At 60.5% G+C, this 19,791-nt stretch overlaps 5 protein-coding genes and 1 long non-coding RNA gene across 18 annotated transcripts; 1 reads left to right on the top strand and 5 right to left on the bottom strand.

The window, feature by feature from the left end:
• Positions 1 to 842: 842 nt before the first annotated feature.
• Positions 843 to 2,001, bottom strand: LOC115893532. The gene is made up of 2 exons (XR_004053564.1): positions 1,794 to 2,001; positions 843 to 1,104 (listed from the first exon to the last, which is right to left on the bottom strand). It is a non-coding gene; the product is annotated as an uncharacterized LOC115893532 (long non-coding RNA).
• On the top strand, positions 1,569 to 4,549 carry PPP1R14B (protein phosphatase 1 regulatory inhibitor subunit 14B). The gene is given in 5 exon segments (XM_030917696.1): positions 1,569 to 2,356; positions 2,358 to 2,639; positions 3,747 to 3,830; positions 4,072 to 4,104; positions 4,208 to 4,549. Coding segments are annotated over 5 exon segments (597 nt in total). The 5' UTR covers positions 1,569 to 2,227; the 3' UTR covers positions 4,277 to 4,549.
• A 341-nt stretch (positions 4,550 to 4,890) lies between these two features.
• On the bottom strand, positions 4,891 to 8,006 carry FKBP2 (FKBP prolyl isomerase 2). Of its 7 annotated transcripts, none has more exons than XM_010377023.2 (6): positions 7,851 to 8,006; positions 6,425 to 6,599; positions 5,697 to 5,809; positions 5,511 to 5,557; positions 5,135 to 5,170; positions 4,891 to 5,043 (listed from the first exon to the last, which is right to left on the bottom strand). In XM_010377023.2, exons 2-6 carry the CDS (start codon positions 6,593 to 6,595, stop codon positions 4,982 to 4,984), a joined length of 429 nt encoding a protein of 142 aa, XP_010375325.1. In that variant the 5' UTR covers positions 6,596 to 6,599; positions 7,851 to 8,006; the 3' UTR covers positions 4,891 to 4,981. The 7 variants fall into 7 exon arrangements, with proteins under 7 accessions (XP_010375325.1, XP_010375332.1, XP_010375362.1 ...); XM_010377030.2 differs by having other exon boundaries at positions 6,425 to 6,626; positions 7,851 to 8,002; XM_010377060.2 differs by lacking the exon at positions 7,851 to 8,006 and adding an exon at positions 7,745 to 7,845.
• LOC115893676 (serine/threonine-protein phosphatase 1 regulatory subunit 10) lies at positions 6,870 to 7,734 on the bottom strand. Its single transcript, XM_030918936.1, has one exon. The coding sequence runs from the start codon at positions 7,701 to 7,703 to the stop codon at positions 6,906 to 6,908; it is 798 nt and encodes a 265-aa protein (XP_030774796.1). The 5' UTR covers positions 7,704 to 7,734; the 3' UTR covers positions 6,870 to 6,905.
• Positions 8,007 to 10,522: 2,516 nt separating the features above from the next.
• Positions 10,523 to 14,910, bottom strand: VEGFB (vascular endothelial growth factor B). Of its 4 annotated transcripts, none has more exons than XM_030917453.1 (7): positions 14,491 to 14,910; positions 13,887 to 13,946; positions 13,371 to 13,567; positions 12,945 to 13,018; positions 12,082 to 12,117; positions 11,653 to 11,787; positions 10,523 to 10,961 (listed from the first exon to the last, which is right to left on the bottom strand). In XM_030917453.1, exons 1-7 carry the CDS (start codon positions 14,585 to 14,587, stop codon positions 10,940 to 10,942), a joined length of 621 nt encoding a protein of 206 aa, XP_030773313.1. In that variant the 5' UTR covers positions 14,588 to 14,910; the 3' UTR covers positions 10,523 to 10,939. The 4 variants fall into 4 exon arrangements, with proteins under 4 accessions (XP_030773313.1, XP_010375315.1, XP_030773312.1 ...); XM_010377013.2 differs by having other exon boundaries at positions 13,887 to 13,929; positions 14,491 to 14,905; XM_030917452.1 differs by having other exon boundaries at positions 11,653 to 11,888; positions 14,491 to 14,904.
• Positions 14,911 to 15,104: 194 nt separating this feature from the next.
• On the bottom strand, positions 15,105 to 19,757 carry DNAJC4 (DnaJ heat shock protein family (Hsp40) member C4). Of its 4 annotated transcripts, none has more exons than XM_010376980.2 (6): positions 18,971 to 19,757; positions 17,924 to 18,017; positions 17,273 to 17,457; positions 17,022 to 17,186; positions 15,405 to 15,497; positions 15,105 to 15,313 (listed from the first exon to the last, which is right to left on the bottom strand). In XM_010376980.2, the coding sequence occupies exons 1-6, from the start codon at positions 19,057 to 19,059 to the stop codon at positions 15,202 to 15,204; spliced, it is 738 nt and encodes a 245-aa protein (XP_010375282.1). In that variant the 5' UTR covers positions 19,060 to 19,757; the 3' UTR covers positions 15,105 to 15,201. The 4 variants fall into 4 exon arrangements, with proteins under 4 accessions (XP_010375282.1, XP_010375291.1, XP_010375265.1 ...); XM_010376989.2 differs by having other exon boundaries at positions 17,022 to 17,183; XM_010376963.2 differs by having other exon boundaries at positions 15,105 to 15,497.
• Positions 19,758 to 19,791: the final 34 nt, after the last annotated feature.

The raw sequence follows: 19,791 nt of genomic DNA, 5'->3' as shown, positions 1-19,791 counted from the left end.
GGCAGAGCTAGGGCTGGAGGTCCTCATGGCCCGCAGGCCCCACCTCCACAGAAGTTGTTGGGCATTAGGGGCTGCTTGAGGGTTTTCCCCTTTAATCCGTGTGCACCCGCAAGGTGCAAACAATGCTTGGATTCAGAGGAAGCTGGCCTGGCCTGGTGGGGTGTGGTGGGAAATTTGGACTGGGGTCAAGTGATCCTCCTGTCAGGCCAGGCTTAGGGCAGGAGGCCAGGCCACAGACGGGCCTCCCGGTGGAGAGGGTGGATCCTGTCTAATCCGCAAGAGCGAGGGTCAGCCCTTCCTCGGGTCCCAGACTGGCTGAAGGGAGGCTGAGGTCAGAGGAGGGGAACAGGAAGGGGAGGGGTCAGCTCACTCTACCCTTCCCTGAACTGAGCCCTGTGAGCCCATCGCCCTTACAATGCCCAGCCTCAGTCTTCTCTTTGTCTCTTCTCTCTGACTGTAGGGCAAAGGAGGAGCCCAACGTCCTGGGTTGGAGTTTGGATGCAGCCCCAGCTGTGTGACCCCAGGGCCAATCCCAATCCATCTCTGAACCCCACCCACTGCAGAGGGCTTCCCCCCACAACATCCAAAGAGTGTCTGTGAGGGGCTGGAGCAGAAACATTGCCTCTCAGATCCAAGACCCTGTTTCGGATGGCACAAGGTGAGCCTGCCTTCCACAGAAACATCCCCCGGAAGCTGCGCAGCCTTACTGGGTGGTGTCTACAGGGAGGCGAGAAGGTTGAGTAGACTTCGTGTCAGGGGGTTTGAGCTACACAGCCTGGGTTCAAAGTCTCATCTCCCGTTTTATCTAGAAGTGCGACTTAATTAACCTCTGTGGTGTAGTAATTGAACTTTCCACGAATTTTCCTATTTAATCTTTGTTACAACCTTCTGAGGAAATGCAGGCACAGAGGAAGCCATTCATTCTTTCAAAATCATTTGTTCAACCAATGCGGCGACCTACTATGAGTGTGACATAGTTCTAGGTGCTGGGGTTCAGCGGGAACCAGATAATTTGCCTAATAGCAGTGGATTTGAAGACCATTCAAGCCCGGTGGCACCAGCAGGCCATGTCCAAGCAGGGCTCAGCCCCGCGGAACTCACAATCTAAAAGTGGGAGACAGACAATAAACGAATGAATGAGGCCATTTAAAGATGCAGAAAATCAAATAGAGGAGGGAACGGGATGCGCCGTCCACTTATAGGAGGTAAGCCAGGGCTATGTGAAGGACCGAGGAGCCGCAGGGCTGGGGTGCGGAAGCCGCGGCACGGCCCCCTCGGCGGAGCCGACTGGGCGGCGGTCCGGACTCACGCTTGTAGGGGCAGCCGCGATTATCGCCTTTATTATTATGAGTCCCGGCCCCCGCACTGCCCAGCTCTTTGCGCCTTAGTTTCCCCCTCTGTGCACACACGGGTCGCGGGGCGCAGAGGAGGCCCCAAACAACTTTGCGCTTCCCGGCCTGGCCGCACAGCGGGGGAGGGGCGGTGCCGGGCGCGGACTCCGTTTCCCACAATCCCGAGCCCCGCGCCATCTTGCCGGTGGGCGGTGGCTGCCCGGGGTCGGCCGTTTGGGCCGGCCGGGTGCCACCGCTCACCCCCCAGCCCCGGCTTCCTCCGTTGGGGGCGTGGGACCTGCTAGTCAGAGTCTAGGGACCCGGACAGCTCCTGCCCGCCTTCTCCACTCCTACTTTCCCGGGAGCCCAGTCCACGTGTCGGTCCGTGCGGAGCAGCCCGTTTGCCCCTCGCTGGCCGAGGGCTGGAGGACCTGAACATCGGGGACCGCAGCGTCTCCTCACCAGACTACCTGTCTGCACATGATGTCCACTCCCCTGCATTCTCAGATGGCTCCTATTCTCAAATGGCCTCAATGAGGATAGAATGAGGAAGGGTCCAATGAGGACTAGGGTCCTGGCGTGAGCGCAAATCGTCGTCCTGAGCGCTTAGAACGCCTGGGTTTGGGACTGGAAGGTTGCATTTGGGGGTGATACGGACAGCTAGGCCACCCCCTGCCGAATAGACCCTCCCCTACCCCTGCCTGGGGGCGGAGTAGGGGAGAGGGGCCCGTAGAGGGGCTGGCCCTTTAAGGGGGTGTGGTCGGGGGGCGGAGGAAGAGCTAGACAGAGAAAGCGCTTCGGCGGCGGCAGCTCGGGCGGCGGCCGCGGGGGACAAAGGGCGGGCGGATCGGCGGGGAGGGGGCGGGGCGCGGCCAGGCCAGGCCCGGGGGCTCCGCATGCTGCAGCTGCCCCCGGGCGCCCCCGCCGCCGCCCTCGCCGCGGAGCCGCGCGGAGCTGAGCCGGCGAGCTAACCCGAGCCAGCCGGCGGGCGTCCCGGAGGCGGCGGCGCAGGGAGGGGCCCAACGCGCGCACGTGGCCCCGGCGGCCGCCATGGCGGACAGCGGCACGGCGGGGGGCGCGGCGTTGGCGGCCCCGGCCCCCGGGCCGGGCAGTGGCGGCCCAGGACCACGCGTCTACTTTCAGAGCCCCCCCGGGGCCGCAGGAGAGGGCCCGGGTGGCGCGGACGATGAGGGCCCAGTGAGGCGCCAAGGGAAGGTCACCGTCAAGTATGACCGCAAGGAACTACGGAAGCGCCTCAACCTAGAGGAGTGGATCCTGGAGCAGCTTACGCGCCTCTACGACTGCCAGGTGTGTTCCCACCCCGCGCCGACACCCCAAAATCGGTCTCGAGCCGGTCTGCCTGGGAGCCCCACTATGAGCTTTCCTGTCACCGGAGTCAAAGGGCGCTCTACTTCCCTGCGCGCTCCCCTCCCCTCTGCACCCCCTGCCCCCAATATATACTCTTTCTTCCCTGACCTAAGTCACTTCTATCTTCTCCGCTGCCTCGGACCCTGGCCCCCATTATGCCACTCCCCAGGTCCTGCTTAGTGTCCTCCAGAAACCTCAAGGGGTGGTCTGGGCCTTGGGCAAGAGGCAAGGGGGCTAGTCTGGGCTGGCAGCGGCAGGAGGTCTCACCGCCTAGTGCCCAGTGGCTTAGACTGTGGTTACACGGCGCTGGTCTGGTAGGTGACTGGGGCTGCGCTGTTCTGTGGGCTAGCCTGGAGCTCCATCTTGGCGTGCGTGCAGGCTAGCCCGCTTTCTGGGCTCTGCTTCTCCACCCCCATGACTCCCTGGTTGTTCAGACGGTGACTCAGGCCCCGGGGGGCAGGGTGGAGGAGTGGGCTTGCCCGGTGCTGCCTGCCTACCCTAGCCCAGCCCTGGAATGCAGCTGACTACAAACAGGATAGGGGCTTCCTGGGGAGGGTGGGGCAGGGTGGTGGGCACCCCCTCCCTCACCAAAGCATGGGCTCTTTGTTTCCTCTTTGCCAGGCCTGGGTCCTTCCCAGTGACCCCTCAGCCTTCACTTCCTCCTCGCTCCCGGGGAGCTGTGACAGGTGTTTGGGGGAGGGGAGGGGGTATGATAAGCTGGGACAGCTGCACCCACCGGTGCTCTGGTGAGATGGGGGGCCCGGATGTTGGGGAGACACATCTGCTGGGTTCCTGGCCCAAGGTCCCCAGCCCTGGTTGTCTGGCCTTGTCTGGCACCCCCGGTGCCCACTGGCAGGGACAGGAAGCTCCCCCCCCACCCCGCTTTGGGCAGTTTGCCTTGGCACGGGCCTGATCTGTTTTCCTCCTCAGAGCAGCTGCCGTTGTGTCTGCTGGGCAGAGGGCCGGGTTCCTCAGAGGTAGGCAGGGGCCTCAACCCCTCTCCAACTCAGGCCCATGTCTCTCCCTCCTCCCCCACCCCCACCCCAGGAAGAAGAGATCCCAGAACTGGAGATTGATGTGGATGAGCTTCTGGACATGGAGAGTGATGATGCCCGGGCTGCCAGGGTCAAGGTGAGGGGGCTGAGGGGCAGCGGGTAGCCTGAGGCACTGCCCTGGGAAAGCGAGGCTGTGGAGCCAGGCCCTCAAGCCTCAGCTCCTGCCTCAGCGGAATGGGGCCAATGCCTAGCTGTGAGGTGGTTGTGGCATCTCCTGTGCCTCCGGGTGGCCCCAGTCCCTTGGAAGTCAGTAAAGGTGAGCTCCAGGCCCCCACTCCCGAGGACTCACTTATCCTTCCTCCCCCATCCCCTGCTAGGAGCTGCTGGTTGACTGTTACAAACCCACAGAGGTAAGAGATTTCCCCGGGTGGGGGGGGGGCGGAGTGGGGTGAGGGGAGCCTGGCTCCTGTCCTCTAGGGGTTTGGTCTCCTTAATGTTTATCCTCCCACCCAGGCCTTCATCTCTGGCCTGCTGGACAAGATCCGGGGCATGCAGAAGCTGAGCACACCCCAGAAGAAGTGAGGGTCCCCGACCCAGGCGAACGGTGGCTCCCACAGGACAATCGCTGCCCCCCGACCTCGTAGCAACAGCAATACCGGGGGACCCTGCGGCCAGGCCTGGTGCCATGAGCAGGGCTCCTCGTGCCCCTGGCCCAGGGGTCTCTTCCCCTGCCCCCTCAGTTTTCCACTTTTGGGGTTTTTTATTGTTATTAAACTGATGGGACTTTTTGTGTTTTTATATTGACTCTGCAGCGCGGGCCCGTTAATAAAGCTAGGAGATGCCTTTGGTGCAGCTAACAGGCTCGGCTGGTCTCTTAGGGGGCACCCTGCTCTGTGACTTCTGCCAGCTCAGCTTCTCCCCAGGTGACCACAGGCCTTCCTGAGGGCCATGTAGCCATGACGATAGCCCAGTGCTAGCTCCCAGACCAGGAGCTGGAAGTGGCTGGGGAGCTGTGGGGAGCAGTGCTATTGCTGCTGGCAGGCAGGAACACTCCTTTTTCTCTGGGCAAGGGCCACCATGTCCATTGAGCCTAGATCCCCAAGGCTCCACAGTCAGGAAAAGAGAAGGTGGTGGGGTATGCCGGAGCTGAGGTCTCTGAGTCTCTCGGGGCCCACAAACACACACAGGCTTACTCCTTGGGCTTTTAAGGTTTTTTTTTGTTTTTTTTTCCCCCGGAACAGTCTGGTCCCTGATGGGGGCCTCTCCCCCTACCCTTCCCCAGTCTGGTTACAGCTCAGATCGTCGCTCGATTTTGAGCAGCTCCACCTCGAACACCAGGGTTGCACCACCTGTAGGGGAGAAGGGGAGTCAAAAGGCCAACCAGGGCCACAGGGAGGTGGGCTGGCTGCAGGTGATGGGGGGCATCAAAAGGTTTACTACCTGGAATCTTTGGGGGAGCTCCCCGCTCTCCATACCCTGTTGAAGATGCACAAAGAAACAGTCAGTGATGGCCAAGCTCCCTTCCAGCTTGGGCAAAGGGAGGGTGTTCTGCCCCTCTCAGCAAGAAGGCCAGAAATGGAGAAGGATAATGCAGATGGGAAGGGGGTGCCAAAGGCCTGGCAAGGGCAGAGTTGGGCCGCTACAGCTGAGTGCTTCAAGGATCTTGCCCTGTACTCACTGCTAGACAGCCAAACTTGGAGAAGGCATGTATTGTCATGAATGGATATGGTGAAGACCAATGAAAGGCTGAAGCAGCTTTCACCCTTCCTAGTCACACACCCCAGCCTGCTCTGCACCCTCAGGAGGGGCCTCTTACCCAGCTCGGACGGGATCACCAGCTTGCGCTTCTCCCCCTCACACATCCTGCAGGAAGACAGATGCTCAGCCCATGGCAGCACCCAGGGCCCCTGTCTTGTATTCTTGGGGCTTGCCTCCCACAGCTTACCTCCTGGGCGGTGGCCATGCATGCCCCCGCTCCCAAGCCCATTCCCCTATGACTCACCCCAGCAGCCCCTGGTCCCAGCCCTTGATGACCTGGCCTGTGCCAAGGGAGAAGACAAAGGGCTGGTTCTGGGGCAGGCTGCTGTCAAACTCTGTCCCATCTTCCAGCTTCCCCTGTGGGACCATGAGAAGGCCAGTGAGGAAGAGGGGACCACCCCTGACAACCCCCTCCCTCAGCTGCTTTCCCCATCAAGCTGGCCCCCACAGCACTGGTGGTCAGTGCTTTTTGTTTTTTTGAGATGGAGTCTCTTGCCATGGCTGGAGTGCGGTGGCATGATCTCGCCTCACTGCAGCCTCTGCCTCCCGGGTTCAACCAATTCTCCCACCTCAGCCTCCCAAGTAGCTGGGATTATAGGCGTCTGCCACCACGCCCGGCTAATTTTGTATTTTCAGTAGAGAAAATTTCATCATGAGGCCAAGCTGGTCTCAAATTCCTGACCTGCCTCGGCCTCCCAAAGTGCTGGGATTACTGGGGTGAGCCACTGTGCCCGGCTGGTCATAGTTCTTTAAGAGGACAGAGCCTTGGGCAGCTCACAGTATACTGTCACTGCCTGCTGGTGCCCACCTGGGCAGTAGGCAAGGGCAAGTCAGAACCATGGAAACTAGCTTAGAGGGGAGAGGGGACTTGCCCAAGGTCATCTACCTGGCTGATGGAGAACCAGACTCCCAAGCACTTTCCGGTCCTCGGAAGCCCCATCCACTCCCAAAAGGCCCGCCCATCCCACTCACCGTGTAGTGCATGTGCAGGACATCCCCTTTACGCGATTTGATGGGACAGTGGTCCACCCGCTTCTTGACCCCGATCTGCAGCTTCCTTTTGCCCTCGGCCCCCGTGGCCGTGGCCACGGCGCTCAGGCAGATGGACAGTACTGTCAGGACCCGGACCCAGCTCAGCCTCATGTTTCTGTGGGCACAGACCCCGACCGACCGACTGAAGGTGGGGGAGGGCAGGGAGAATATGGAACACGGGTAGGTAACAGAAGGGTTCCACCACCACTGTATCTTGCTTGCCCCGGGGAATCCCCTTTGTCCCGGGTCACCGCCCTCTCCCCCGGGCTCCGGGGCCACACTTACCAGTCCAGTGAGAAGGGGGCTTGGCCGAGGACCCCAGCAGCGGGGGGAGGGGGTCAGGGGAGGCCACAGCAGCCAGGGCCCCGCCCCTTTGCTCACCCCCATACCTTCCCTCCCTCCCGGTCCCCACCTCCGCTCTTCAGTTCCCGCCTGTCCCTTTGCGTAAAGTCCAGACCCTATCTGGCTGCACTGCAGTTGCCCCGACTGGGCGGTCCCACTCACGCCACACCCAGCTGCCCCCGGCCCAGCACACCAACACCTCTGCGGCCGCTGCCGGGGGCCGGCCCCGAGGCACCCACACATCCCCGCTGGGTGGCTCCGAGGAGCCCGGGTCCTCGGGAGATATCCCCCAGCCTGGTCCTGTGCCTCCGCCCGGGGCGCCGCCCCAACTCTGAGCCCTTGGGGGTCTCCGGGGCACCCAGACTGGCCCTGTGTCTGCTGGCCGCCGAGCCCGCTCCACCCACACCACCTCTCCCGGTGGAGTTCTCGGCCTACCGCGTCCCCAAGCCCGGCCACCACGGAGACCACCCCCGCGAGGACGCCCGGGGCCATTACTCGGGCCAGGCTCCTCCCTTGACTCCTTGGCACCGCCCTTCGAAGGATGCGGTGCCGCCCCTGTGCCTGCAACCCCGCCTTCGACAGAACTAGACCCTTTTTCCGGAGCCGGAGCCACGCCACTCACCGGCTGAAGCCCCGCCCCCAGCGCCTGCGCTCCGTCCCCCTCTGCTTCCGACCCCGAGGCTCCGCCTTTCACCTCCTCCAGCTCCTCCTTCAAGAGCCAGGCTCCGTCCCCCGACCTTCCTAGCTCCGCCCCCTGCCGCCAGGCTCCGCCTTCCACTGGCACCAGCTCGGAGGTCCCACCCGTCCCGGTTCCACGTCCCGCCCCGAGTCCCAGGGCTCCGCCCCGTGCGGCGTGAGAACCCTCCCCCTGCGGCATCTCCGGACAGCTCCGGCCCCCACCCCCAATTTCCTCGTCACCTAGCTCTCGTTGACACTCGGAGCCCGGTCCGCTCCTGCCCGGCCTGATCCAGCCTGCCCTCTTGCACCCCGGCTCCCCCCAGCCCGGGCTGTGGCCCCCGCTCACCTCCTCGCCGCGCCCCCGGAGTCAACCCCGGTGGTGCTGCCGCCTCTGCGCAGGCGCGTCCTTGTCGCTACCAGGCCGGGCCACGCCGCCCTCCCTCATTGGGCCGTGCGAAACCCGCGGCCACACGCCCGCTGGCGCGGGTCTTTCCCTAGCCCCGCCCCCACAACGCCGCTGCCTGCGTCACTTCCGGCGGAGCGGTAGTCTGTGCGGTTAGGTGAAAGTGACTTCCGAAAAGGCAGGAGGCACTTCCGGCCGAGGTGATAGTAAGGTCAGGCCGGCGTGGGTTCCCGGAGGGGGTCTTGAGGCGCCATTTCAAGTAGCCTCCAGCCTCTCCCACAGCACTCGTTTTCCCAGGCCTCATCATAGCCCACAGCCCTCAGTCGCTGTGGAAAGAGCCTGGGCTTCACAGTGACCCTCAGGTTTGAATTACGGGTCGGCTATGTGCTTGGTGGAATTTGTCATCCAACACAGGCGTGTAACACGGGCTTGATGACACCCAGCCCACGGGATCCCTGCAGGACCGAGATGATGTTCAGTGCCAAGCCCTGGCTTCCAGCCAATGCTCCCGCCCACGTCTCTCTCCCAGGAGCCAGGCTTACCCTCTACCTGTGCAGCTGGGCTGTGACTCATGACTGGAATGATCTGGCTGGGCCTGTTTCCCCACCAGACTTATTTTCAGGCGCCCCAGCAGCCACCAAACATCTGTCAACTGAAGTAATGAACCTGCGGTTGAGAGGCAGCTAAACCTAGGTTGAAGGTTAGGGAGACAGCTGATTGGAGGTCAAATCCCCCGGCCAATTAGCCTTTCTGAGCGTATTTCCTCAATTGTAAAAGGAAGACAATCATGATGCTGACCTCAGAATTAAGGAGGAAGTGAGGAGGTGCATGTGAAGCATTGTGCATGTCTCGTGGGGCTGACTGGGCTCTGGAGGTGGAGGTGGTAGCTCTGGAGCCCTAACCCTCCTCTGCCTCATGCTAATTGACCTGTGGCATGTCTAGTAACATCATGACTGAGAAAATGATTTGAAAGTAGTAATCGCGGCCGGGCGCGGTGGCTCAAGCCTGTAATCCCAGCACTTTGGGAGGCCGAGATGGGCGGATCACGAGGTCAGGAGATCCAGACCATCCTGGCTAACACGGTGAAACCCCGTCTCTACTAAAAAATACAAAAAACTAGCCGGGCGAGGTGGCGGACGCCTGTAGTCCCAGCTACTCGGGAGGCTGAGGCAGGAGAAGCGTAAACCCGGGAGGTGGAGCTTGCAGTGAGCTGAGATCCGGCCACTGCACTCCAGCCGGGGTGACAGAGCAAGACCCCGTCTCAAAAAAAAAAAAAAAAAAAAAAAAGAAAGTAGTAATTGCTGTCAGGAATTGTCTGCTGGTTCAACCCACTCCTGCTTTAGGCCCACTAAAATCATACCCACATGCTCTGACCCAACACCTCAGAGAAAGCCTCCATTAGGGTGGCTGCACCTCCCCTCCCGGTAGCTGCCCAGTTGAGTTAACTCTGCCCCTGAATGTCCTGCCTCAGCAGGCAAAGCACTGGTGCCCAAGGTTGGCCTTTCATCCACCGCAAACCACTCAGCCCTGGGCACTGGAGGCTGCAGGCAGAAGGGTGGGGGCTGGGCTTGGGCTGGGATAGACAAGTCAGGAGAATCTCAGGCAGCAACTAGTGAAGGGAGCTGCAGGGTGTGAGGGAGGTGAGGGTGGAGAAAACCGTGTGGGTTGGGCGGGTGTGGTGGCTCATACCTTTAATCTCAGCACTTTGGGAGGCTGAGGCAGGTGGATCACCTGAGGTCAGGAGTTCCAGACCAGCCTGGCCAACACGGTGAAACCCATCTCTACTAAAAATACAAAACTTAGCTGGGCGTGGTGGTGGGCACCTGTAATCCCAACTACTTGGGAGACTGAGGCAAGAGAATCGCTTGAACCCAGGAGGTGGAGGTTGCAGTGAGGGGAGATCGCACCATTGCACTCCAGCCTGGGCGACAGAGTGAGATTCTGTTAAAAAAAAGAAAAAGAAAAAAGAAAAAAAAAAAAAAAACTGTGTGGGTTGGTTTGAGGGGAGCCTGCCGCCCAAACCAGGCCCACCAGCCCCAGACCTTTGGTGCTTCCCTTTCAGGGAAGTGGGAGTGAAGTTAAGACAGGGCAGGTACCGGGGCTTTAGATTCAAGCTGCAGGGAACAAAAAGCAGCAGATGCTGAAAGTGCTGCCTGGCAGGAAGAACAAGTGTTTTTTTTCTATTATGTAAAGATAGTCTCAAACTTCTCTGAGACCCAAGGACGCCAACCATAGCAATCTTCTGTTCCCTCTATGTGCACATGTGGAAACTGCTGCTCAGAGAGGCAGGGGTAGTGACAAGCAGGTCACTCAGCAGATCTGGGTCCTACCCCAGGCTCTCTGGCCACAGAAAGTCGTCTCCTTCCAGAAAAGAACCCCGGTGAAGAGCAGGAGGGCAGGCTGTTGACTGGGCTCTCCCTGACTCCCATGCCTGGCAATAACATGAAAGTGATGAATACCTAATTCTGGCCCTGCCTGGGATCTGCTGTGGAGCCTTAGTCCTCATTTCTTCCATCTGCACGACGAGGGAGCAAGACAAGCTTTAGATTTAGTGATGCAGACACTCATGCCCAAACCAGCCAGCCTGGACAGTGAAAAACAGTGACACAGGCAGGGACAGCTCCTTCCATCTCTTTTATCAGGGTTGGGGGATCACAGTTCTTGTACCAAAGCCCAAATCCTATTATGCAGAGATTTGGGTCTTCTTAGTGAGGGGAGGAAGAGCCAGTTGTAAGATGCTTACTTGCACAGAGTGGTTAGAAACTGAGACAGTACCTCATTCTCCCCTGAGCTGGTATATGACCCCTCTTGCTGCCTCCCAGTCTCCTCTTCCAACTCTGTCCTGTTTGATGATGGCCTCAGGGAGACAAGGGATGGCAGAAGAACCCTCTGAGAGGCCCAGGTCCTGGAGCAGCTTCTGACTGGGCTGAGGTCTTGGGGGTTTGGCTGTTTTTTACCAGGCTCCTCTTTGTCCCCCCACTGGGATATAGCCTCTCAGGCAAGTCACCCCGCTGAGTCTGAAAAGCCATGTGTCACCTTCGCAGCTTCCGGCACCTGAGGAGGGAGGAAGTGATCTGTTCATGCTGGCTGGAGCGCAGCCCCAGCCCTGGACTCACGTGTGCCTCGGGCCCACTAAGATCACAACCTGAGGGTCCTGCCGCACCACTCGGCCCTGGGCACTGGAGGCTGCAGGGGGAAGGAGGAACCTTCTGTGAAGGCCATCCCCTCCTGACACTCCTCGGGAGCCCCCACTGGCCCGGCCAATATGATGTCACCCCATGGCCTCACTGCAGGAGAGGGGTGGTGAGAAATACATCAGATAAGGGTGCACGAGGGTTCCGCTATGTCCTCTCGAAGCCCATAGGTAGGGAGATGTCTACCACAGGGGCTTCTGGGAAGGCCCGAACTGCAAGCTGGAAAAGCTGTATCCCACATTTCTACCCCAGGCAGATGTCACCTCCTCCAAGAGCTCTTTGACCTCTGAAAGATGAGGCCAGGTGCCCCTCACCACAGCCCTTGACATCCTCTGCTGGCATCGTCCCTCCTGTATCTGACTCCTGAGTTAGAATGTTGGACTTGCTTACACAGCTCCAGGTGCCAGCAGCTGCTTGGTAAATATTTGTTCAACACATTCAACAGTTTCTCCTTTCCTGGCCCTCCTCCTACTGGCAGGCTCACCCTGGACCTGCTCCAGGACAGGACCTTGGTGCCTTCCCAAACAAACACCACCCTACAGACACCTCACCTGCAGGTGTCTGGGTTGAGCTCTAAGCCCCGCCCTTGGCAACGGAGGAAGCTGCGGCGTCGACAGCGGCAGCGGCAGGTCCGGGGGTCAGGGCGCTGGTGGCGCTGGGTGCAGCGTGGGCAGAGGGTCCTGGGGCTGGAGTGGGATGGGTGATGTCAGCTGGGGAGGGTGCTCCGGGGGCAGAGTCCCAGCCCGGAACAGAGCGGGGCTGGGGACGGTGGTGGGGAGTGGCAGCCCTAGGGAGGAGAAGCGACATGTCTGGGGTGGGAAGGAAGAGTCTTCCCTAGAGCTGGGGTCGGGACAGAGAACACAGGCTTGGGGAGCAGAGGAAAAGAGCGGGGGACAGGTGGGAGGAGAAAGAGGGGCAACACCTTCCGGACTCACTCGTACTCCCCCTGCCCCCACTCAGCTGGAGTCCAAAAGACTCACCTGTCCGGCTTCAGAGCACTGTCCTTTTTTTTAGGTCTGAAAAGTAAGAGAGATAGACACAAAGAGGAGGAAGATCAGGAAATCCCAGCATCCTACTCTCTCTCTCTCTCTCTCTCTTTGACGCTGAGTTTCCCTATTTTTTTTTTTTTTTTTTTTTTTTGAGACGGAGTCTTGCTCTGTCGCCCAGGCTGGAGTGCAATGGCCGGATCTCAGCTCACTGCAAGCTCCGCCTCCCGGGATTACGCCATTCTCCTGCCTCAGCCTCCCTAGTAGCTGGGACTACAGGCGCCCGCCACCACACCCGGCTAGTTTTTTGTATTTTTTAGTAGAGACGGGGTTTTACCATGTTAGCCAGGATGGTCTCGATCTCCTGACCTCGTCATCCGCCCGTCTCGGCCTCCCAAAGTGCTGGGATTACAGGCTTGAGCCACCGCGCCCGGCCGAGTTTCCCTATTCTTGCCCAGGCTGGAGTGCAGTGGCACGGTCTCGGCTCACTGCAACCTCCGCCTCCTGGGTTCAACCTATTCTCCTGTCTCAGCCTCCCAAGTAGCTCGGATTACAGGCACCCGCCACCACACCCAGCTAATTTTTGTATTTTTTTTTTTAGTAGAGATGGGGTTTCACCATCTTAGTCAGGCTGGTCTTGAACTCCTTACCTCAGATGATCTGCCTGCCTGGGCCTCCCAAAGTGCTGGGATTATAGGTGTGAGCCACTGACCCAAGCATCCTACTTTGTTGCCCCAGATCCAAGGCCTACCCTTGGCTCTACTCTTAGGAACCTGGTCCCCAGTTCTGTGGACCACCATACCCAGCACCCCCCAAGCCTGGCCTCTGTGAGCTCAGAATTTGGGCCTGGCTGGCACCTGCATTCACACTGGCTGTGTTCTTCCAGGGACATCTCCCCCAGCTGACTGCTCGGGTACCGGATCATGAGGATCTGTGCTCAGGAGAAGAACAGGGGGGACAGTGAGGGAGAGAGAGAAAGGGGATGCTCTAAGGCTGGAGGGAGAAAAGCTCACCCAACAGCCAGGAGGCTGGCCACCAGCCCTCCCCCCAACCGTACCTCCTGTGCCTCAGTCTCCAGGCTGCCCCAGCCCCAGAGCCAGCCAGCATCCACCCTGCCTGCTGCTCCACCTGCCCAGTACCTGCATCCCCTGCCCACTGCCCCACCTGCCCAGTGCCTGCATCCCCTGCCCGCTGCCCCACCTGCCCAGTGCCTGCATCCCCTGCCCGCTGCCCCACCTGCCCAGTGCCTGCATCCCCTGCCCGCTGCCCCATATGCCCAGTACCTGCATCCGGACTTGGTGCTGCCCAGTGGGCACACACTCCAGACCATCGTCAGGGCAGCAGCCACCACAACGCTGCACGGTCACGCAGCTGGGCACCAGCTGTTTGGCCACGGTGCCCATGAGCTCCACAGTCAGGGGCACCACCACCTCCCGGGGCTGGCAGGTAGCGCGAGTATATACATCTATCCATGACACCACTGGGAGCAGACCGGTAGGGGTTAAGTCCTCACTGTTTTTCCTGCAGCTGCTCCCAGCAGCTGTCCCCCCTAGTCCCCAGGTCACAGCTACCCTCCACTAGCCCTCCCCACTCTGCCCTCATAACCTGTCTTCCCCTGCCCTGTTTATCCAGATCCCAGTAACCCCACTGCCTCAATTTCCTCCTCTGTGAAATGGGTAGAATAACAGTTTGCATATTCTAGGGGAGTTATACAAGATGATGGACACCAGGCACCTGGAATCAGGGCCTATGACAAACCCTCTTAGTGCTGGCTAGTGCCGAGTTTTTATGAGTTTTACCTTTCTTCTGGTGGCCAGGGGCATCAGGCTGGGAGACAGGGGCCTGTGGGAGATAAAGACCTGTACCCAAGGTACACTTTAGGAGGGTCTGTCCCTGTCGCCATCCCTGGGGCTTTGCCCTTGCATCAGGAGGCTTCACCACCTCTCTGACATCTTTCCAGATTGCGCTGTTCCTGTGGCCACTGCTCTAGCTTTACCTGTCCTTTCCTGGCCACCCAGGACCTGCCCTGGCCCAAAACACAACAGGTGCTCCAGCGGCCGCGTCAAATCTCCAGGCCGCAGAACCGAGCATGTTTGGGGACTGCATGCAGATCAGGAGCGCACAGTGGGCGCCGAAGTAGGTCCTGTGGGCACTGAGGGAGCCCCGCCCCCGGCGGTGCCCAGGGGACGGGGTGGGGCGGAGGAGTGGCCCCAGACTGGGGCTGGCGGGCCAGCGGGGAGGGGCACCTCCCAGGGGATGCACGCGCCGGGCCCCCGAGACGCCCGCGTCCAAGGCCGGACCCCGCAGATCCCCCCAGCCGAGGCCGCGGGTCGCCTCCTTACTTCCGCCAACCTTGAGAGAGGGCACGGCGGGCTGGCGGGCGCGCTGTCGGGCCGCACGTACCTGGGCGGGGGCCAGCTGCAGGAGCGCGGCGAGCAGCAGGCGGCGGAGCAGGGGGCTCATGGTGCCCGCGGGGGCCGCCCGCCGGGGGCGCCCGCATCGCCCTAGCCCGGCGGGGCGGGAGGCGGTGGCAGCCAGAGCCCCATGGCGCGGGCCCGGGCGCGGCGGGCGGGGGCCGGGCGCGGTGGGCGGCTCCTCCGCGGCCCCCTCCCGAGCCCTGGATGCAGGCAGCGCAGCGCAGAGCAGCAGAGGCGGCCGGAGGAGCCGGGCGGGTGGGTGGCCGGTGGCGGCGGGCGGCGGCGGCGGGGACGGCGGGGGCAGCGGGGGGCCGGGCCCGGGCTGGCGGGCGGGCGGCTCATGTGACCCAGACACGCGCTCCCCACCGGGCCGTGGGGCGGGGGCGGGGCGGCGGGGTGGGGGGGGCGAGGCCGCCGGCGGGGCCCGCCTCCTCCACACACCCCCTCCCGCCTCCCGCCGCGGCAGGGGAAAGGGGACGCACCGCCCAGGGGGCCGGGCTCCCGGGTCGCCGCAGCCACTATCCAGAGGGCGGGGCGCTGCCCCTCGGCGAGGCCGGGGCAGGGGGGCGCCGGGCCTGAAGGAGGGAGCCGCACACTAGCTCTGTGAATCACTTTATTGCGCGCGTTTTGGGAAGCGGGCAGTCCAGGGAAGGAAGCAAGGCGGGAATGCACTGCAGGCTCTATCCAGGTGAGCCCCTCAGGGGCCGGCGCCCGGGGGCACGATCTCCGGGACTTGGGTTGGCTCCGGTGGTGGCGGCTGCTGCTGCCTTTGCCGTTGTCGCTCCTGCTGAAGGCTGGCTCTGTTGGCCCTGGAGGAGAGGGCACTTGGGTGGTTGGGATAGGGATCCCCAAGTGTGGTGCCGGGACAGGGAGCAGGGGCAGAAGAGAGCAGGGACAGACCTGGCCCGCGCCCGCGCCCGCGCTTCGTTGTACATGGCTGTGATGATCCGATCCTTTTCATCCATGAAGTTAAGGTGCATCTGCTTCACCTTCCTGCAATGTGTCACAATTAACCCTGGGACTCGAATTCCTGTTGTCCCTGAAGTCCTGCCCCCTTCCACCCCACTCTAGGGGCCTCACAGCTTTTTAACCCACACAGGGTTAGGGACCTCAGCTTAACCCTGCCTGTGATAGGTAGGGAGGGCTCAGAGTGGCCCTGGCTTGTCTAGGGTCCAATGGCATCCGAAGTCCCTGGCCACTTCGAGGTGTTACAGCAGCTGTGGACATGGGGGTGCTCCTCCCAGAAGACTAGAAAGGGTATGCATCTAACTCCATCACTGAACTAGGCAGGCTGCTAGCAGTGGGCACTGGCCTTTAGGTATCTGCTATCGAAAATCGGCTTCGTGGCTAGGCACGGTGGCTCACGCCAGTAATCCCTGTACTTTGGGAGGTCGAGGTGCGTGGATCATATGAGGTCAGGAGTTTGAGACCAGCCTGGCCAATATGGTGAAGCCCCATCTCTACTAAAAATACAAAACAATTAGCCAGGCATGGTGGTGGGCGCCTGTAGTCCCAGCTACTTGGGAGGCTGAGACAGAAACAGAAGAACTGCTTGAACCCAGGAGGCAAAGGTGAGGTTGCAATGAGCCAAGATCACACCACTGTACTCCAGTCTGGAGGACAGAGTGAGACTCCACCTCAAAAAAAAAAAAAAAAAAAAAAAAAAGCCGGGCGCGGTGGCTCACGCCTGTAATCCCAGCACTTTGGGAGGCCGAGGCGGGCGGATCAGGAGGTCAGGAGATCGAGACCATCCTGGCTAACACAGTGAAACCCCGTCTCTACTGAAAAAAAAAATACAAAAAATTAGCCGGGCGTGGTGGCGGGCGCCTGTAGTCCCAGCTACTGGGGAGGCTGAGGCAGGAGAATGGCATAAACCCGGGAGGCGGAGCTTGTAGTGAGCCGAGATGGCGCCACTGCACTCCAGCCTGGGCGACACAGCGAGACTCCATCTCAAAAAAAAAAAAAAAAAAAAAAAAAAAAATGGCCGGGCGCGGTGGCTCAAGCCTGTAATCCCAGCACTTTGGGAGGCCGAGACGGGCGGATCACGGGGTCAGGAGATCGATACCATCCTGGCTAACACGGTGAAACCCCGTCTCTACTAAAAAATACAGAAAACTAGCCGGGCGAGGTGGCGGGCGCCTGTAGTCCCAGCTACTCGGGAGGCTGAGGCAGTTGAATGGCGTAAACCCGGGAGGCGGAGCTTGCAGTGAGCTGAGATCCGGCCACTGCACTCCAGCCTGGGCGACAGAGCGAAACTCCGTCTCAAAAAAATAAAAATAAAAAAAAAATAAAAAATAAATAAATAAAAAATAAAAAGTGTAAATGACAGCGTTAGCTCTTAGTGCAGCACTGTCTTTACTAAGTAAGGAGAGGCTCCAGAGACCGATTTCAAGCAACTCTTAGCTTGAGAGACACAATAGTACGGGACACGAGGTGCTGTGGAGGACTGGCTGACCACACTGGAATTCACCCACCCTCCTGCCCTCTGCCCATCACCCCGGGGAGAACAGGCATCACCTGAAGGCAATGTAGTGCAGGCCCATGCCTGCCAGCATGAGGAGGAGGCAGTACCCCAGCACTTGCTTGTTTTGTTTGTGTTGCTGCTGCCTCGACTGGGGCCCCTGTGGCCTCACGCTATGAAACTGGGACCAGTACTGTGCGTTGGGGGGTGCCCAGGAGCTGCTGGGAGGCAGAGGAAGGGACATTGTGGAAATGAGCCTCCCCAAGAGACCTGGGGGTGGGGCAAGTTGAGGGCAGGATTACTGTACCTGTGTGTTTGGCAGGCAGACTTGTCATAGGCTGTGGTTCGTGGAGACTTTGGGGGACCACCTGAGCAGAGCTGGTCATCATAGCTTCGGCGGCTCTGCTCACGGCTGAGCACACGGTATGCCTCACTCAGCTCCACAAAGCGGCTGTGCAGGCTTGGGTTCCCAGGGTCCCGGTCCGGGTGCAGCTGGTGTGGGGCAGGACTCCCCTTATCTCCCTTTGCCTGTCCCTCCCCAGGACCCATGCTGATGACATCCACCCACACCAGGGCTCCAGTCATACCCAGAAGCCCTGCCTGGTCAGTGACCCTCACTCAGGCATGCCCACTCCTCAGAAGGCCAGAGAGCATGGACTCCTGCCTCCTCCTGCGTTCAAGCCCTCCCCACCTGCCAGCCCCCTGCATTCACCATATGCCCCGGTCCAGGTTTCTTAAGAGCAGGCAGGCAGGTCAAGAAAACCAAGCCCAGCCCATCAGACAGGACCCCTGGCTCCTGCCCACAGCTTTCCCCTACCCTTGAGCACCCACCACTCCCTATGAGGGCTGAAAAAATGTGGCACCAGCCAGAGATGCAGGTCTACTCCTGGGAATTTGAAGCACACCCCCACTGGCTCAGAGTTCCTGCTCCCCCTCCCCACCTTAGGGGTACTGGTACCTCTTTCGACTTGGAGAAGAAAGCTCGTTTAACTTCCTCAGTGCTGGCACCAGGATGCACCCCCAATAGTTCATAATAATTACTGGGGCTGGACCTGTGGACAGAGTCGCAAACTGCAGGGGCTGAGGGAACCCAGAAGCTAGCTCTGCCCTGCCCTTCCCAGCCCCTCCCTGGGCTACACCCTTCAACTCAGCCACCAGGAGTTGAGAAGGCTGAAACAGATCCCAGGACAAACCTGTCTCCAGATCAGCCCTCCCTGTGGAGTGTTTCAGGCACAGTGCAGGTCAGGATTTCTCAAAGTGGAGTCCAAAAACTTGTTGGAAAAATACTGATTCCTGACCAGGTGTGGTGGCTCACGCCTGTAATTCCAGCACTTTGGGAGGCCGAGGCGGGCGGATCACCTGAGGTCAGGAGTTCAAGACCAGCCTGACTAACATGGAGAAACCCTGTCTCTCCTAAAAATACAAAATTAGCTGGCTGTGGCGGCGCATGCCCCTAATCCCAGCTACTCCGGAGGCTGAGGCAGGAGAATCGCTTGAACCCGGGAGGCGGAGGCTGCAGTGAGCCGAGGTTGTGCCCAGCAGAGATGGTGCCATTTGCACTCCAGCCTGGGCAACAAGAGCGAAACTCCGTCTCCAAAAAAAAAGATAAAAGAAAAAGAAATAAAAAACTGATTCCTGAGCCCTACTCAGTTGATTCCTCCAGTTCAGAATCTCCAGAGCAGAGCCGAGGAATCTGGATTTTTGTACCCGACACCTCCCCATCTCCCACCTCCCACAGAGGGTTATGCACAGTGATGTTTGAAAACCACTAGAGCTGTGGTAAGAGCGTTGGGTTTAACCTGGACTCAAACTCCTCTTCTGCCGCTTAAATCGGTGTATGACCTTGGGGGTCTTCTCTATCTCTGATCCTCAGCAGGGAAGGCGACGGTTACCTGAGACAAACCTGGGAGCCTCCTGACACGGAGTAGAGACCACAACTATCTCAGCACATAGGGCAAACAGAAACCCACTGAACAACCGGCCTGGCCCCCCGCGCCCAACTCACCGCTGCCCGGCGGCCGCTCCGAGGAGCCGGGAGGGAGGGCTGCGGGGCCACAGCCGGCACAGGCGCAGGAGTAGTAGTAAGGGCGGCATGGCGGCAGGCGGGCAACCGGGAAAGGAGGCTACCAAGAGCGCACTGGGACCAGGATGGGGCTAGACTTCAAGCACCCGGGGACAGAGAGAAGAGGCCCGGCCCGGTGTTCTGCGAAGGAAAACTGAAGCAGACCCGGGGAGGGGGCGGTTCTTGCCCAGGACCAGCCCCGCGTGTTCTTGGACCTGCCCTTTTCCCTCACCCGGGCATCCGCAGCCCTTCTCAGCGCTGGCTTCGGGGTCTAGCCAACCAGCCAGGTACTCCGAAACCCCATTCCCACTCAGGGAGCTTGTGGACGGGCGAAGGAGGGGCCACAACCAGGCCCCGCCCCCGCTGCTCAAGGACCCGGGGCCGTCGCCATTTCCTGCGTCTATTCAGGCCCCGCCCTCGCACTCTCATTGGCGTGGATGCCAAGACCACGTCCACCAGGCAGGAAAAAAAATCGGTGGAGACCCCGCCCCTACATGTCTATTGGCCTTTGGGGCCTCCGGTCCCCCAGCCTGCGGACTCGCCGGACAGGCGCGAGCGCCCACCTGGGGACCGGGCGGGACAGAGCCCGCTCTCTGAGGCTTTGCGACGCTTTCGGCCCGGCCACCGTCTCTCCGTTCCGCTGTTGCTCCCCATTGCAGCGAGGCATATCTTAAGAGCTGCTTCGCCCCGGAGCCTCTCAGGAGGCAGCTAAGGGAGCCACAGCTGTTATCCTCTGCTTGTAGAGGAGGACACTGAGGCTGGGC

The sequence above is a fragment of the Rhinopithecus roxellana genome, chromosome 15 (genome assembly GCF_007565055.1).
Source record: "Rhinopithecus roxellana isolate Shanxi Qingling chromosome 15, ASM756505v1, whole genome shotgun sequence".
Taxonomy (NCBI): domain Eukaryota; kingdom Metazoa; phylum Chordata; class Mammalia; order Primates; family Cercopithecidae; genus Rhinopithecus; species Rhinopithecus roxellana.
The sequence above is the reverse complement of the archived record's forward strand: the minus strand, read 5'-3'. Positions and strand labels throughout refer to the sequence as shown.

Coding starts and splice junctions, on each gene's coding strand:
- FKBP2 (XM_010377023.2), bottom strand. CDS start 6,595: ATGAGGCTGAGCTGGGTCCGGGTCCTGACAGTACTGTCCATCTGCCTG. Junction 5,171..5,510: donor GGTGATCCCGTCCGAGCTGG/GTAAGAGGCCCC, acceptor CATCTTCAACAG/GGTATGGAGAGCGGGGAGCT. Junction 5,044..5,134: donor AGCTCCCCCAAAGATTCCAG/GTAGTAAACCTT, acceptor TCTCCCCTACAG/GTGGTGCAACCCTGGTGTTC.
- LOC115893676 (XM_030918936.1), bottom strand. CDS start 7,703: ATGCCGCAGGGGGAGGGTTCTCACGCCGCACGGGGCGGAGCCCTGGGA.
- VEGFB (XM_030917452.1), bottom strand. CDS start 14,587: ATGCGGGCGCCCCCGGCGGGCGGCCCCCGCGGGCACCATGAGCCCCCT. Junction 13,568..13,886: donor CCCTGGCCACCAGAAGAAAG/GTAAAACTCATA, acceptor GTCTGCTCCCAG/TGGTGTCATGGATAGATGTA. Junction 11,889..12,081: donor AGTGCTCTGAAGCCGGACAG/GTGAGTCTTTTG, acceptor TCTCCTCCCTAG/GGCTGCCACTCCCCACCACC.
- DNAJC4 (XM_010376963.2), bottom strand. CDS start 19,059: ATGCCGCCCTTACTACTACTCCTGCGCCTGTGCCGGCTGTGGCCCCGC. Junction 18,018..18,970: donor GGAGCGGCCGCCGGGCAGCG/GTGAGTTGGGCG, acceptor CTCTGTCCACAG/GTCCAGCCCCAGTAATTATT. Junction 17,458..17,923: donor TCTTCTCCAAGTCGAAAGAG/GTACCAGTACCC, acceptor GCCCCACACCAG/CTGCACCCGGACCGGGACCC.